The sequence below is a fragment of the Passer domesticus genome, chromosome 4, assembly GCF_036417665.1.
Source record: "Passer domesticus isolate bPasDom1 chromosome 4, bPasDom1.hap1, whole genome shotgun sequence".
In the NCBI taxonomy this organism is placed as follows: Eukaryota; Metazoa; Chordata; class Aves; order Passeriformes; family Passeridae; genus Passer; species Passer domesticus.
The window spans coordinates 35223338-35240371 of record NC_087477.1 but is presented as its reverse complement, the minus strand read 5'-3'; the positions used below and the strand labels follow the sequence as shown (position 1 = coordinate 35240371).

Genomic DNA, 17034 nt, shown 5'->3' with positions numbered 1-17034 from the left:
CCCACTCTTAATTGTCTAGAATTAGACATTTATGCCCAAGTGTTCATATCTCTTTTTATCTTTATATGTTTTAATATTTGCTTTATATTTTTATCTTTATGTGTGGGAGATTTGAAAGCCATCATTCTGAGCATTTTTTAAGGAGAAAGCTAACTTTATTCCACCCAAAACCAGGACAGTATCCTGTTACATCACAGCAGGTCCCATGTTTTCCAGTACACCATCACCTTTCCTGTTCTTGGCAGATAAACACACAGATGTCATTCCCCTTAGTTTGTGGGCTATTCCCTAAAAAAGTCCATTGAGTTCATGAATTCCATGACCTTGAGCTCCTGTCATAACAGTTTTTCAGGGCAGGAAAGATGGTGTGTGGTGTTGTGAGGTGTTGGATTGTTGCATGCTGAAGCCAATTCTGATTCCATCGCCACTCGTCCAGTTTCATCCAAGAATATTCTTCATTAATGTTGTCCTCCTCATTTTTGCCCCTTTCTGCTGATTTAGTTTCCCTGATGGGCTCTACAAAATGGATCAATTTGTTAGGATTTGAAAACAGAAATTTTTGCCCTCAAATTCTGGAGTAACAAAGAAGGAAGCATTACTGTGATGTGTAGTGCTGTCTGAACAGGCAGGAGCTGTCAGGCAGCATCCACACAAGTCAAGGTTAGCTGTCCTTCAGAAACCTTTAGGAGAAATCTTCATGATGTGTGTGGTTCTGATTGTGATAATTAATGAAACTGGCTTTTTGAGTATGACAGAACATTTTCTCGGGGACGTGGGGGATCCTTTGTAATAAGTACTGTTTGCTTTTTCCATTCAGGTGGTTCTCTCGTGCATGTACAGATTTTGATGATATCCAAGTAACAAGTACACCTCAAACTCAGCCAAACTTTAGTCTGTGTTGCACTATACCTTTTTTTTAAGGCAGAGTATTGTGTGAATTCACAAATTTCTAAGCAATTGTAATTTTGAGCACTCCATAGCAGTGAACAGAAGGAAGTTGCTCTGTGGAACTCTCTTTGCCACTGCCAGCCAACACAACCCCTACCATCTCATGCTCATTTCCAGGACACTGCCTTTAGGTTTTATATCTTTAAATATTTTTTAACTAGGAATGAGAAAAAGTGTTTTCAGTTTTCATTACAAATGTGGCTTAGTTTGGCAAACTGTAGCATTAATATGATGTTTCTTGTATTTAGTATTGAGAGTATTTAGTGATGAATTGTTTACAAATCCCTATAACAGTTTTTGATATCTTTTCCATAGGTGCAACAGCTGCTGCTCGAAAGGAGGTTATAAGGAACAAGATACGGGCAATAGGAAAAATGGCTAGAGTTTTCTCAGTGTTAAGGTAAGGTTTTATGCTGGGTTAGTTTTTTTTCAGTGTTGAATGATATCTTTGAATGGTTACTTAGAGCACTCAACTGTTAATCAAACATCAAATTTGCTATTTTAGTGTACCACCCAACTGAGTTTTACTGCAACCTCTTAGAGACTCTCTTATTTATAAATGGTGCTATTTATTTTGGCTCTGAATAGTCTTCCTCAGGGCATTTGCTGAATATAAAACAGACAAACAAAAGACAGTAGCAAAAAAAATTCCAATTAACATTTTTAAAAACTTTTGCTGACCAAGTGTACTAATTAACTTCTGTCCCCTGTGAGGTAGCATGAAATATGGGGAAAAGGGTATGTTATACATCACCTCTCATTAAAAAAGAAGTCAGCTGTCACCCACAGATGTTGCTACAGCCACAAGTAATGATGACTAAAGATGAAAGTGTTAGGGTCATTTACCTAGAAATCCAGAAAAGGGTTGTGCAGGCAACAGCAACTTGTTCCTTTGGGCTTCACTCCCCCAAACACATGAACATGAGTAAATAATTGCTGCTACCCAATGTTTAGAACTCTCCATTTGATGTCTCTGAGCAGAAGAGAAAACATTCTGTACTGTGCTGAAGTCTAAATATAGAAAATACAGTTCTCCCTCCCTTCCAGCAAGCGATTTTTTCCTCAGGAAGCTGTGTGTTGGTCTGCTAGAGTCAGTTGATAGCTGTTATGCTTAGTGAAAAATCATGGGAGTTCTAAAACATTTACTGTTAGGATTTCATGATTGATGTAAGAAGAATAAATAAAATAGTTTCTTGAAGAATCTGCTATTTAATTTCAGTGGAAACTGTCGAACGTGCTTGCTTTGAATGCAGCATGCCAGCAGTGGGCAGGTTCTCTGTAGGGCTTTGCATGGGCACAGCAGCTCACCCACACCTTGCAGATTGCAGCAGCATAGCTTTAAATAGCAAACTGAGATGGAGAGATGGAGGGCTTTGTACCTGGGGACCCCAAAGTATTACAGGTGACTTACTGATGGTGCATGAGCTACTTCAAAGTGATGCCCATAAAAAAAAAAAAAAAACCCAAAAAAAAAACAGTTTGGCATCATGCCTTTTCCCTAAACAAGATGGGGGAGCAATCAAATGTTTCCACCTGCTTCTCTGTACCACGTCTGGCAGAGAGCCTGGAGAGGTGGCTGCTACCACCTTCATAAAACAGCACAACTATTCTTCTCTAATGATAGTTGAGCAAACAAAGTTTGGGAAGCTTGGCTTTCTCCCATAACCTTGAACCACAGCTTCTGGATTGACTGTATTCCATTGTGAACCTCTTTTTTAAATATAGGATTCGTTCACAAGAGTTGTCAACTTAAATAAGCAGAAGGATCTGAAGTTGGATGATCAGCTGATATATTTGGAGTTTTACAACTTACAGATTATTGACATAAGCCATGTGTCAGACTTCTTCAAAGGGATCTGTAGAGCAGAAGCTTTTCAATGGTTTCAAGGATGGAAGAGGGATACAGAATAATTCCTGCATGTGCTCTGTCTGCAATGATACATATAAGTCTCAAACCTTAAGTCTACCCCAGGCAAAACCACCACAGCCTTTTACTACTCTTGATTCTTGAAAGCTTTGCAGGAAAGACTGAAGAGTAGATTTGTTCTCCCTTAGCTTTAACCAGCAAATACAGCACATCCGCACTGTGATCCAAGGCATAGTCAGCAAATAAACAGGTACCTGCAGTGCATGGTTTTGGTGACAAGTCTTCTAGGGGGATGAGTGACATTTCATCCCAGCCATCACTGGGATACCTGTTCTCTTTTTTTCTGAGCAAGGCTGATTCTCCTCAGCTAGGTGGAAGACTGCTAGACAGTAGAAGTTTCACAGGGTAATCTTCCAAATACTATTCCGATAGAAAAGCCTGGGATACTTTTTCTGTCTTGCCAGCAAAATCCGCATAAGACACAAGTGTCAGGTAATTGTCTGTAACCCTAAGAAGAAATCAGCAGCGCCATCATCTATCATCTGTCTCTATACCAACCTGCTCTGGAAATCTTTGAGGTTCCTATTCAAGTCATTGTATCTTATGAAGTTTATTTCACTAATTCTTGAAATCTTTCTGAATTATTAGCACCTAATCTGACCATCTGCAAAGAACTTAGTCATCTCTTCTTTGGGCTGGAGTGGTCCCTTTGCTCAAGGATATATCTTGAATGTAAAGCTGAAATAATTTCAGCTATTTTAGTGTAAAAAATTGGATATCAAAATAGCATTGTATTGAGTTTCAAATGTTACAAACGAGCTTTGATGAAAATAGCTATTGTAGAAAGATTGGCTTTAGCTAAATGGAAGACTTTGTGATTCCTTGTCACTGACTCTCTCTCTGACTTTGTTTCTCAAGTCTGACTTAATTCTTTTGGTGTATTTAGACTGGAGAGAGGTAAATAAAATACTTTATCAGTCTATTATCCTTTTTTTGAAATAGAAATAAATGACATCAAATAGAAATGAAGGAACACTGAATGGTAAAACATCATTATATTTTTGATGCACATCTTTCTTGTGCATATTCAGTTTAAAGACAATAAAAATACAGTCAGTAAATTTAACCCATGAGGGTAAAGCTGAAAGTGCCATTGCAATTTAATTTTTTTTAAAAAAAATAAATATACATAATGTACTGAATAATTAAGAGAAAGCAAAAGCTTTGCTGTGTTACTGTTGATCATAAAAATACTGTGTTAATTCTGAAAAGATTTTGCTCTTGCATTAGTTCTAATTGCTTGGAAAACTTGGAGACAAAATGGTCACAATTTGATTTTGACTATTACATAATGAAAAGTGAGTGCCAGCAGAATTATTTTCAAACTAAAAATAGAACTTGAATTGTATATGTAGTAGGTAAACAAGAGTTGTTTCATATACATGAGTCATTCAGGGCATGTAGGTCCAAAGAAAATTGTAAGTAGTAGAATTGCTGAGAGACGGTTTTTATAGACAAAACCACATTATCCTCAAGTGAATGTGGAACTAAATTCTGTCTTTGTATTTGCTTCCTCCAGCTTAATGTCATTATATACTTCAAAGTAAAACACTTCAAAATAGGTTTCTCTTAAGGAATTGGGGTCAGTTTTGCTGCTGAGGAAGTATGTCATCACAGGCAGCATTACAGTCCTTGTAGAAAGCTTTACTTAAAGGCTTCTTAAAGGCTTCTGTATAGAGCTGTTGTATTCCTCTAGCCATGTATTTAAAACCTCTGTATTTGGAGACCAGCAAAGCACATTTCTGTTTCCTAAAACAATTTTGTTTAATCCATATTATTTTTAGCGTACAAAACTATTAAGGACAGTACTAGGAAAGATGGAAGTGCTTATTAATTTTAATGAGCTTTTAGCTGCCTTTCTTTCAGTGGCTGGTGATCATCAATAAATAATGCACCTGCCTGCTAGTGCAGACAAGAGCAAACTAACAGTTTAAGGTGATTTTAGACCACGCAGTGTAAAATGCCTAAATGCATTGTTGGCAATATCTGGTCCTTCTCCTGTCAGATTTGAGTTGACAGATGTATTGTTCCATAGGCACAGGTTATAGTGTTAACTACAGTAGGAGTTGCATGTGGTGTGATGCAAAGGTTAACCATGTACACAGCAGTGAAGGGGACCTCACTGGTGCTGATGTTATCACCAAATGCAGTCTATCTTGGCAAGGAGATTGGGGATGACAAAATCATTGCAGGGCACGTGTAGCTTAAGATGTCTAAAACATATCCCGTGTTTTTAAGAAAGACATTTATTTATTTTCGGTGGTTTTATTTTTAATTTCTTTTTTAACTTTCACAGAGAAGAGAGTGAGAGTGTGCTGACGCTGAAAGGTTTGACTCCAACAGGAATGCTGCCCAGTGGTGTGCTCTCTGGAGGAAAACAAACACTGCAAAGCGGTAAGCCTGTTTGCCTGTGTGTCTTGTCCTGTGTACAAAAAACAATTGGTTTTCAACTGCAGAACCTAAGAAAAGTGCACAGTTGTCTCAGAAAATAATAATTAAAAAAAAAAAAAAAAAAACCACCAAGAAAGGACAGAAAAAAGCCAGGCAGTTTGTTGTGCTGGAGCATTTGTGAGCATGTTCATGTAAGGCCACTTCTCAAGACTTACTACATAGCATCAATTTTCAGAGAAAAGAGGGGAGGGGGGAGCCCCTGAAAATCAATGGTTCAGAATGGTAGCTCAGGATTGTATGTGAAGTGCACTCGTTCCGCAGTTCAGAGCACCTTTTGAGGTTTTTTTTAAAGAGCAGCCCTTGACACATGGAGTACTGAAGGTTTGGCTTAGCTAATGACACTCAAACTCTTATTTTATCTGATTTTTCTTCCTCATAGCAAGCCACCAATGGAAAATAGGTCTAGAATTAGATTTTCTCTCCTAGAAATTCTAGGCGACAGCATGAGAACAATTCCACTCTGATTTAAGCCCAAGTGAAGGGAGGCTCTTACAAAAACTGTGTTTGTCTTGTACACAAACACAATACAGATTGTCAGTTTTATACCAAGTGCTCCTTGTTACAGGAAATTGGTAAGTCTGTGGTAGGGCTGCCTTTGTTTCCTTTTGGAATAAGGAGTGTGAAGTGTTTAATTTATTACTGGAAGCTCTCCTTTTTATTTTTTGTGTGTGTACTGCTGTAGAGTATATTGCAGGCACGCATAAAGGTCTCTCATTTTTTGAGGTTCTATTGGCAGTAGATGTAAGAAATAGAAATGCTTTATAACCTTGACACAGTCTCAGCCTCTTGTTTTCCTGTTTCCTTCCTGGAGCATTCTTTCTCTGTATTTTTCCCTTTACTGTCTCTTTTACTTAGAAGATTCAGGTATACGGTGGTAAACCTCCTTTCCCCCTTTTTTCCCTTCTCTTTTTTCTTGTTGATGACTTGTGTGTGATGGACATAGTAACGTTCTGCTTTGGAAATGCTGCAATATGATTTCACAGGAGGCCTTTCTTAATGGGTTTGTGGTCTTCACCTAGGCTTTTCTCCACGTAGTTGCTTTATATTTTTCAGAAAATTTGGTCCAAGGAAACTGCTATTGTTGCCCTGGCAAAATATTAGGAATAGAAATGAATTTGAGAAAATTGCCAAATGTTCTTATTACAATGGCTAAAAGGAAAATCTCCTCATACTGCAGTATTCTGGCTCAGTAAAACATTACTATACACAAGCTTCTGCCTTAGTTAACACATAGTACCCCATTCACCAAATACTCTGAAGTTCATGTAGTTTCTGTTAAGCACACATATTGCCATATGTATTAACAGAAAATATGAGTAGTATGTTCTGTTGTGCAAGTATACATTTTAGTCCTCATTTTTTCTAATGTGTCAGTGCTGGTTTGGATCTGGTTATTCATTTTAATTTTTCATCCTAGTTATCATGTTTCCTTTTCTTTTAAGTTTGCATTGGTTTTGTTCATTGTTTTTTGGCCATCTCTCTTGCTCTGCTGCTTGAGAGGCATAGGCTTACCTTGGTGCATGAGGGTTAAATTCTCTCACTTCCCCATGCAGCAAGATAATAGTATAGATATTTTAGAATATATCTTAATCCATATTTAACATCCTAACTTGAAAGAGAAAAAAAAAAAGCTTGCATTTTATGTAGGGGAAAACAAGACAAAAAAGAAGAGACGACTTCCTAAAAACTTGATTTCTTGAACTATTCTCTAAACCAGAGAAATTCTTAAAAATCAAAATTTCTTTTAAAATATTTGCTATATTGGATTGCATTTAATGATTTGCATCAGCTTCTAAATCTCTGACTGTAAAAAAAAATGCATATCAAAGCTGATGGGTAAAACTCAAATGAAAGTATATATTTAAGAACCATTAATGGTTTCACAACAGTGGTAACATGGTATTCATAACATTGCAGCAATCTCCTGGTTACAAGCTCTGCTCTCTCTGACCAGGCTTTGCAACTTTGGAGGTCCAACAGTCAATCTTACATCTACATCCATTGATTTAAATAAAATATTAGCAAAATGTTGTTTGTCAGAGACTGGGTTGACAAAAATAAAGTTTACAGATGGAGCAGACTGGGCAAGGTTGCAGGCAAAGGCAAAGCTTGCTGAAGATCCCATGCTGTGGGGATGTTTCTTTTAGTCAGAAGAGAGAAAAAAATAATTCTGTTCAGCTGTATGTGGAATTCCTTTGCCTTGTACTGGCATCAGTACTTTTCAGGCTGATGTTGTAAGTTGTATGAATTTTGTGCAATGGCTTTATGCCATTTTTTGTTCTCTTTTGACAGGGCAAGTCAAGCTGCTCTTACTGACAGCTGGGACAATTATATAATGACCTTTTCAGGTCAGATGTGCAATATGGAAGACATTTACATTTTGTAGTTCTTTTGAGTAAAAAGAAAACTTCTTAAATGTGTCTTTAAAAATCTTTAGTTTGTGAAACTTCTGCTTTAAAACAAACTCTAGCTTAATTCAATCTGCAAATTATTGTTTTTGTCTAAACATTTCTCTGTGTGTCTGTTTTGCCAAAATCCAGCACTTACAGTAACATTAGTGTTGTAGCTCCTTTGCTATTCACTGACTTGTTCTTAGAGTTGAAATCCTCTGCTCATTTTTTCTCATTCGTTTTGCTACCCCTTTCTTCTCTTCAGCTACTGTTGAGGCTATTGAGGCTGATGAAGGTAAATTGGCCAGTCCCCTTTCTGTTGGTGCCACAACAGATAAGGGCTCTGCTGGGTGTATTCATTTTGCTGTAGCTTGTACAGATTGTGTGGGTGTTGGGCTAACAATTGTGGCTCGGTATTAACCAAAATGTAATTGCTTTAAAGGGGAAAGTGTTTTTTTGGTTTTTCTTTCTGTTGCTGCTGTTGCTGCTCTTTCTGTAAGTTACAAACACGTTGGAGTTGCTGTATGTTGAACTAAGCACTGAGTAATGCCACAGGAGGAGATCAGGGAACTCGGATTTCATGGGACATAACTTGGCAGCAGCTCGTAAATGTTTTGTGACACATAGCTCAAAAGCTGTGCGCTGGAGGCTGGCTCAAACTATCCTCAGCAATTTCTGGTCAAAGAAAACACTTAGCTTTTTATATATTCTCTCTTTTTGTTGTTGTTTCTTTTCCACTTTTTCTTTATTTATGCTTCAGTTTGTTTCCTTTCTTTTAGGTCACTAATAAAAAAAATTTATTGGTCTTTTGTTATAGTATAGCATGTTTCTGTTTCCCTTTAAAAGTAAAGCAACATGAGACATTTGTCTGCAAGATGTCTGCTTCTTTTGGTAGTGGCAGTTTACACACTGGATATTTACGTTAGAGCAACCATTAACACAGGCACCATTTTAGCTGCATATAAAGTGACTGGCTGCCTTAGAAGATTTCTGAACGTTCAGTATTGAAAACTGGTGTTTTGTTCACAGACCTCTAATTTAACCCTTAACAATTTTTAACACTTCCGGTAAAATCTAAGTAACCATGTATTGCAATGTAGATGTACAGTATTTGTTCAGTATTACAAAGTTTTGGAAGAAGAATTTTCAGAATTCCCCTTTAAAACAAAATTCTTCAGTTGTATTTTGTTCTTGCCCCTCTCAAATTTTCTGTGGGTATTTTTGTTTTAGCTAATTAAAAAAAAAACTGATGATTGTTGTCCTTTGGTAAGATGTGCCCTTTCGGCCAGTTGAATTTGTTTTTGAATTTTGTAAAGCAGTGAATAAAATTACAGAACAAACAAGTAAGAGAAAATACAACTGCTTTCTAAATAGCAGTGAGTAAGCTGCTATTTATGTTGGAATTACCTATTCCTATCAGCAATCTCTAATCTGCAGTGTGCATTCTTGTTGACAGTTTGGCTGTTTTCTGTGATTTTCTGTGACTATGTGTTGTGTTTTAGTAGATTCTCAATGTAACCTGCTAATATTCGTTGTCTGACCAGCAACTACAGCAGAGCACCTTCCTTAGTGTTACAAACAATAATGTGTCTACTGGAAATACAACCCCTTAACGTGCCCCCGTGCCAGCAACACGCAGCCCTCAAGTTCATTCTTGATTTGCCATCCTTGCTAGTTAGACACCGTCACCATAGTCACAACTACTGCTCCACACAGGTGAAGCTTCTGATGGAGGAGAAGTTTCACCAGTTGTCCTTCAGGGCCCAATAACACCAACTGGGCTGTGCTGCTGGCAAGCTCCAGGACACGGCAACTGCTTCAGCTTCAATGCAGCTATCCATTAAACTATTGCTTTAAGGGATTGGCATGGGTGCTTGTTAGACATCTTCATTTTCTGGTACAAGGTAAATTAAAAAAAAAAGCCAACCCAAAAGGCAAACCTTAAGAAAACTCACTGTACAACCTGTTCTGTTTTCACTGCTCCGTCCCTGCTCACTTGACTAATCACCATTATGTTGTTGTTCTTCTGAGTTGAAGTATAATACTTGTTAAAAACCATGCACTTCACAAAGTTCCAATGAAACATTTGTGAAACTGGCTAAAGAACTAAATCCTGAGGTAAACAGGATCTGTCTTTTTTCATAGGAAAGGTTGGCACGACCAGCATGAAAAAATATCTTTTCTTTCTCCCCACTAAATACAAGGAGAGTGGTAGCTTGGTACCAGGGATATTCTGGGGTTTTGGATGTGTTAGGCCTTTTTTTTAACAGAAGTGACCAGCTTGTCCAGAATCAGGACTGCACATAGGAAGGAGAGTACTTGAGGGTAAGGAGAAGAGAAAAGGGGAGAAGGAATACTGAATTGGATCCCTGAAACTCCCCTACTGTTTTCTCCTCAGGGAGTTTGCAGTTTCCTGGTACTAAAGCACCATTTCTGCTCTATGGCATGTTATGACAGAGGTCTAGCAGAAATTCCAGTTCTGGAAGTGCAGTGCACTGATTTGGTACAGATAAGAGGAAAAAACACACAGAAGGCTGATCTATGGGGCTGTGACCTCCTGTTTGCCTATGGTGCTTTTTAAATATTTTGCTTTAAATCTAAAGATCTGCAATACTTCAGTTAGAGAGAGAATAAAATAAAAATCGCAGTCTGTGAACACATTCCTCAGCCTGTGGCTTCCTTCTGAGGTTGGTATGACCTGACCAATGTCGCTGCTAAAAGGCAGATTGTAAATCCTCAGTTGGAACTTTGGTCCTTTGTCAGTGCATTTCCTAAGCTAAACTGTATAGCTGTTCCAAAATTATAGTATCCCTGATCTGTGTTGCACAGTGTTCCTGCTATTTGGCTCAAGCTGCTTCCTAGAAGTCCAGGGCTGTATCAGGGAGGATAATTGCCCCGAGCAATCAACAAGCAGCTCAAATGTGTTGCAAATAGAAGGCAACTTGTTGGAGGGTCACCCCAGATCTTCCCTAGCTTTGATGTGTATCCCACAAAGTGGCCTCACCATGTTATCACCATCTGGAAGTAGCCAGTACTTTTTTGCATGATCTTTAAAAGTCGGGTAGGAGTTTTGCCTGGTGAAGAGCACTAGGGCAAGGCACGGTGTCCTTAAGGCTGTAAGTGATGACAGCGAATGCCAACTCACCGGCTCACAGCTGTGTCCTCAGCATGGTTCCAAAGTGCAAACTGTAGTTTCATGTCAGCCTCTTGGTGTTCTAAGCTGAACAACAAAATACTGGAAGTTGATCGCGTTGAAAACAATAGTTGTGTGGGACGGTGGTGGTGAGCCCCCAGCTCTTTCTGAGTGTGGTAAGGAGTTGGTGGTGGTGTCAGATCTTCTCGTTGCCACTTTCCCAAAGAAGGACTCCCGCACTTGTTGGTAAATTGGGGAAAAAGCTGCTGAGAGTTTTATCTTGCTAATTCTATTTTTCAATAATCCTTTATTTAGCTATCAAAGGATTTTCACCCCAGCATAAGATCACTAGCTTCGAAGAGGCCAAAGGCTTAGATCGAATTAATGAGCGAATGCCTCCGCGCAGAGACGTGCCATCCGATGCCAACCTTAACTCCATCAACAAGGCAATCTCCACAGAGACTAATGGCACGGACAGCAACGGCAGTAATAGCAGCAATATCCAGTGACCACTGTCCGGGAGGGGGGCGAGCTGCAGGGCGCGATGGGGTTGGTGCACGTCAGCACTGGGATGTTCTTGCCTCTGATAATAGCTTATTTGCTCTGGGGGCCAGGTGTTGGATTCAGTTTACAAAAATCATCAACAAAGAGATCGTCAACTTTAATTTGGTGGGAGGGCGGGTGGGGGAGACACACCTCCTTTGGATATGCCTTTAAATGCTTGTAGAAAAACGAAAGCTCATGCTGGTATATATTGCAAAGTTAGGGGAATGAACATGTTTTCCTACTACATTGGGAACGTCTAGCTATGTTACTGAAAGGCCTTTTATTATGTTACTGGACATGAAAACTTTGTTTAATTTCTTACTAACTATTGTACGTTTACAGTTGCAGCACTCAACATCTACAACATCGAAACATTTTTAACAAAATGTACAAACTAAATAAGGACTATTTATTGATAATGTTTTGCTACTCTTGTCAGACAATGGCTATGAAATAAATTAGGCACTCTTTAAAAATATAGAGAAAAAGAAAAAAAAAAGTTGGAAATTTGTTTAAAATGCCAAAAAAAAGAGAGAGAGAGAGAGTGAGAGAGAGCGAGCGAGAGCGACAGTTTAATTTTGTACAGATTATGCTTACCTCAGGTTTCTTTAGTGTGCTTCAATGCCCTTCTTTAAATATAACACTTACCTTACTAATTTGGCAGCAATTATCTTTTTCTTTGTTAAAAAAAAAAACTGGAATAATAACATTTATCTTTTTTTGCTGTTTATATTTAGGGGGGTTTGGTTTGGGAGGTTTTCTGGGGTTTTTTTGGTAAAACAAGTCTTGGTTGTGGCTTGCTAAATTTAAATATTTATGAGTGGTGCATTTTTAAGTATAGTGAACAAGACACCATATTAAGTGCAGTGAAAAGCATCTATATTCTGTAAAAATCTGCCTATGCATGTTTTTTAAGAAAAAATGGCTGTATAGGCCTGTATGGGACTGTAATGCGCTTAGTGGTCTGACTTATACTGGAAATGTATGTATACTGGCGTACTTTATATTCTCTAAAAAGAAAATGCTTAATGCCTTTGAAATTTTGTAATCAAAAAAAAGCTTTGAAAAATCTAAGGGGGGAAGAGTATTCTTAAAGTTTTTAACATAAGCTTGTCAGTGCACATATAGATGGGTAGCATGTTTAGCAAACCTTGTGAAATTTAAATAAGTTTGTAGTTACATGTGAAATTCTAAATGCATGATAACTGTTAATGTCATAATGGTTTAGTCATTTTGTTCTGTTTTGTCATGTGCCACAAAATGTGTAATTTTTTCACTTTTTTCCCTTTGTATATCAGTTACGGGTTTCAACTGGTTCATTCTAAAAAAGAAAAGGAAACAAAACAAACAGTCCATTGATATTTTTTAACAATTGTATAAGTGCCCAAGTAATTCACTACAGCCTACAGCCTTGCCTTTGTAATTTGACTTCGAAATGTTGGCAATCAAAGCATGCACTTGTAACAATGAAAGAAGCATTTTATATTACTACTCAATAAAAATGTGCATGAACTTAAGCATTCTGCCCTTTCTTGCTGTCTCAGTGGCAGAAGCACGCAGGCACCACACGCGTGTGCTTCTTGCTCTCTTTTGCTGTGCACAGGAGAGGACTGCTGGTGTAAGAAATGAGTGACTTGTTTCAAGATTCAAGGTCAGTTCTTTACTAAGAAATAAACCCGTGTGTTACCCAGATGTTTTAGGGTACTGAATGTCTGCACACTTCCCCAAAGGTCTGGTTAGAATGTTGGGTTTTCACTAAAATGAGTAGGATGTAACCCACAAGTAGAGTGCACAAGAGAAAAAAAACCCTCTGTGTGTTTTCCCCTTATCTGGAGTGTTTGAAAAGGTCGAGTATCATTTACAATGATGGCAATTTTATTTCAAATGCTCTCTCTTTTTAGTCAGAGAAGAACTGTCAGAGCTCTGCCTTCTCACTTTCTCCCTAACTGTGCTCAGCACCCTTCCCAAGTCCATCATCCTGCGAAGAGCTGACAGATGATGCCAAATGGTGCAATGCTGTGGGTATTGCCTTACCCCTCCTTTCAGGTACCATTATTAAATATAGGCTCAGTGCCTGCTTTCTTATATGTTTTTCCCACTTTAGCTCTTGCTAATTTTGACAAAATATGACAGGTGGCAAAAATAAAGAAGTTTCATAATATCTGGGACTATTTCAGATGTAACTTTTCATTTCAGATTGTGTAGAGGTACAGCACAGACGCACAGAGTCTGTGTGCTCGTCTGCCGGGTGGAGCTGTCTGTCCCTCTGGTTCACGGGCACGCTGTGTGCAGAAGGGAACGGTGACACTGTGAGTGACCACTGTGCTTGCTGAGCCCTGCGTGCTCGCTGGACACCACGGCTTACCTGAGGTAAGTTCTGCCATGGAGACGTCCCGTGCCACGCACGGCAGCGCTGCTGAGCAGCACAGCCTGCTGCCTGCCTCCATTTCACCTGGGCTCACCAGCTGCTCTGACAGCTGTACAGTACAGAACAGGGTTTTCCGCTCAGCAGTGACTGTGCTTAGGCTCTTAGCTGGTAGATTTAACTCAAAAGATCCGTGCTACAAATCAGCAGTGGGGCTGGAAATGTCTCTTGTAGTTGCTGATGAGTTTGTTAGATAAGCAAGTCAGCCCAGGATGAGTGATCCACTGGGGAATGTACAAAGTGTCTGGTCATAAAGGAGATGTTGGAACTTATTGGATCTCAGAAGAGTGAAAAGTGTCCAGAGCATGCAAAACAGCAGTGTCCTGTGTATCCACGTAGGATGGCTCCTTCCTGAAGCAAGCCCTGCTGTCCTACTGAGGGGCAGTTTCTGGATAGCTCCAAGGGATAGTCTAAGCTATACTCAAGTGTTCCTGGAAGGACCAAAAACAATTTCCAAAGCTTGTCTCATTTCAGGGCATCCAACCTCTTCCAGCTTTCCTTCTTTTTTCCTAACGCAGAAGAAACTGTGAATAAATTTGAAGAAAAACCATGCTGCCACTGAAGGCTGAGTTTTGGGTCATCAGTGACGTGTCATGCACAGGACTGTGTCTCCCAGTACAGATTCTTCCTTATTCTTACCAAATACCCCACCTTAATGCCAAAACCATCATTGGTGCCTACTTGAGAGATTTACTGTATTTTTAACCACCTGAATCTTGCTGTGTGAGATAGTGTTTGATATAGTGTCTTGTTTTCTGCACTATCATAATTTTGCTTTTCAACAGCTATTAGCATGAAGTGCATTAGCTCTTAGTGTATATTTTTTGCAGAAGACAACATTCAAATTTTTTCTGGATTTTCCTCCAAAACTGCAGTAGATTTAACCCTCCTTAAACTTGTGCCAGTGTTGCTAGCTGTTGGGCACAGGTAGGAACTCTTTCAGCATTTTCCTCTTCTGAAGCCTCTATAGGAGTCCTGACCTCTCTCCTCCCTAGCTTAAGTTTTTAGTGAAGTGGCATTCAGAGTGTAAAATAAAGAAAATTTGGGGGCATTTTCTGGGCACAAGCTGAATTTGCAATTTTACTCCTTAGGAATCAGTTTCCCTTCTTTTTTCAAGATGCTGTTGCTCAGATTAGTCAGATTGATGAGTCTTCCCACTTCTTTGACTAAGAGAGGGATGTGAGGATCAGCTATTCCAAATGTTAAAAAACCACAAGCACTAAAACAACCATTTGAAAAATAGTTTTCAGTTTGCTTTCTTAATTGCTTTTGGAATAATGTTTAATCCCCTTAGAAGTGGCCATTTTGGGCATGCAAAAGGATGAGCTTTCTTGGTCTCCAATGATTTTGGAAAAAATATATCTACATTCACATTTTCATATGTAAGTGATTCAGGCTTGTAGGCACTTTCCTGGCAGTAAAAAAAGATCGGCTGATGGAGCTAGAGATAGGGGTTGGGGTTTTGTGTCTTGCTGAGCTGACATTGCAGTATCAGGCCTGCTAAACTTTATAAAATAAAAAGTTTTGCGAGGCCCTGATTTTTTTTTTTTTTATTTTTTAAATAACTCAAGAGCAGTTTCAGTTTTACATGTGATGACACCAGGTTTCATCAGGCTGACAGATAGCTGTGTGCTCTGGGCAGTATTCTGCCAAAGATTGCAAAGGCAAGGGCTGCCTTGGCTCTGTCATCCCTGTCAGGAGCTTGTTTTAGGTAAAGTAACTTGGCAAAGATTGTGCTAAAGGACTGATTTAGCCACCAGTGGGAAGCCTGCAGGCATGGTGACAGACATGACAGTGTCTGCTCCTTTGTGCAGCCCCATTTGTGGCCATCACTTGTTGCTCTGGGATTCCCCACGGCACCCCTTCCCTTTTGGGCAAAGCCTGGCATGGTTGTCTGCTGGAAGTTTGGGTCTGGACACCCAGTTAGGCAATTCTTACAGCAGCAAGACTTGAGCAAGAAGTGGTTGTTTCATATTTTAGCTTTTGCATTCCTGAGGCAGTTGATGCTGATGACCGTGCTGTGATTGAGCAAGCCCATTGCTCTCAACATTTGGCTATTTAATAATCTCCTTTGCTTTAAAGGAGCAGTTGAACACTGTGACCTGGGCTAATTTCCCAGTGTTCTGTGCCAGAGGAGACTGGCATGGATCATGACTGCTGTTAAGTTACAGCACCGAGAGTCACTGAGGCCAGCAGGCACTGCCGAGATCGGCTCACGCAGGATCAGCTGGAGCAGGTTGGCTGGGGCCATGTACAGTCAGGCCTGGAGTATCTGCAAGGATGAAGACTCTGCAGCCTCACTGAGCAAGCTGTGCCAGTGCTTGAGAGCTCTTAAAATACAGAAGACTTTTTCTTACATTTAAAAATTTGCTGTATTTCAGTTTGTGTCCAATGGCTTTTGTCCTGTTGTTAGGCCTCACTGCAAAGAGCTTGGCTCTTTCCTTTTACTCCCCCCACCAAGCACTTATACACCTTTTCTCCAGGCTGAGCAGTCCCAGCTCACTCCATCTCTTCAGGTCTTCCAGTCCCTTGATCACCGTTGTGGTCCTTTGTTGAACTCACTCCATCAAGTCCATGTCTGTCCTGTGCTGGGGAGCCCAGACCTGGATAAGGCTCTGCAGGTGTTTCTCACCAGTGGAGAGTTGTGGAGGAGGGGGGAAAGATTTGATATGGTTGCCTGTATGTTCCACTAAATTAACAAAATATATGCCAGTAATTTAAGACAAGTGAAGACATGTCTGGCATTGTAAGTTGAAGAGATGAGTCATACTTCAGAAAGTAGAAGAAGCAGAGGGACCTTGCAAGTGCAGAGCTGAGATATACTAAGGTACAGATCCAAGAAGGTAAGAGAAAATGAATGCCTTGCCAAACTGAGAGTACAGTGAAAAACTGGATTGGTAGTTGTTTGACATGTTTGGTAATAAAATTGATTGCCAGAATGTCCAGGTAAGTATCAGTTGCAAGAGGGAGGACCCTTTTCACTCTTTGTCCACTCCCATGTCCCACCTACTGCTGATCCTTCAGAAGTTGAAGTAGGCATGAAAAAAATCTCACCAAATTTGTACAGAGGGAAGTAGTCCCTTCCTGCATTCAGCAAGCAGGTGGCTGAAGCTCTGAAGCATGTGATGTGTATAAAGTCATTATCGTGGTGCAGATCTGCACGTTATCCAGACGTCACATAAAGGAGAGATCTTGTGCCTCCCTGGGGAGGGAG

The 17034-nt window shown here is 39.6% G+C and overlaps 1 protein-coding gene and 1 long non-coding RNA gene across 3 annotated transcripts in view; both read left to right on the top strand.

Moving 5' to 3' along the window:
* Positions 1 to 12912, top strand: part of PPP3CA (protein phosphatase 3 catalytic subunit alpha) — a 170552-nt gene extending 157640 nt beyond the window's left edge. The window contains exons 11-14 of one of the 2 annotated variants that reach the window (XM_064417072.1): positions 1264 to 1348; positions 5172 to 5269; positions 7982 to 8011; positions 11165 to 12912. In XM_064417072.1, coding sequence (XP_064273142.1) covers positions 1264 to 1348; positions 5172 to 5269; positions 7982 to 8011; positions 11165 to 11358 — 407 coding nt within the window. In that variant the 3' untranslated portion in view covers positions 11359 to 12912. The remainder of the gene's footprint in view (positions 1 to 1263; positions 1349 to 5171; positions 5270 to 7981; positions 8012 to 11164) is intronic. The other variant, XM_064417073.1, reaches the window with a different exon arrangement.
* A 686-nt stretch (positions 12913 to 13598) lies between these two features.
* Positions 13599 to 17034, top strand: part of LOC135298912 (uncharacterized) — a 57389-nt gene continuing 53953 nt past the window's right edge. Inside the window, exon 1 of the long non-coding RNA XR_010360967.1 lies at positions 13599 to 13765. This is a non-coding gene — a long non-coding RNA (uncharacterized LOC135298912). The remainder of the gene's footprint in view (positions 13766 to 17034) is intronic.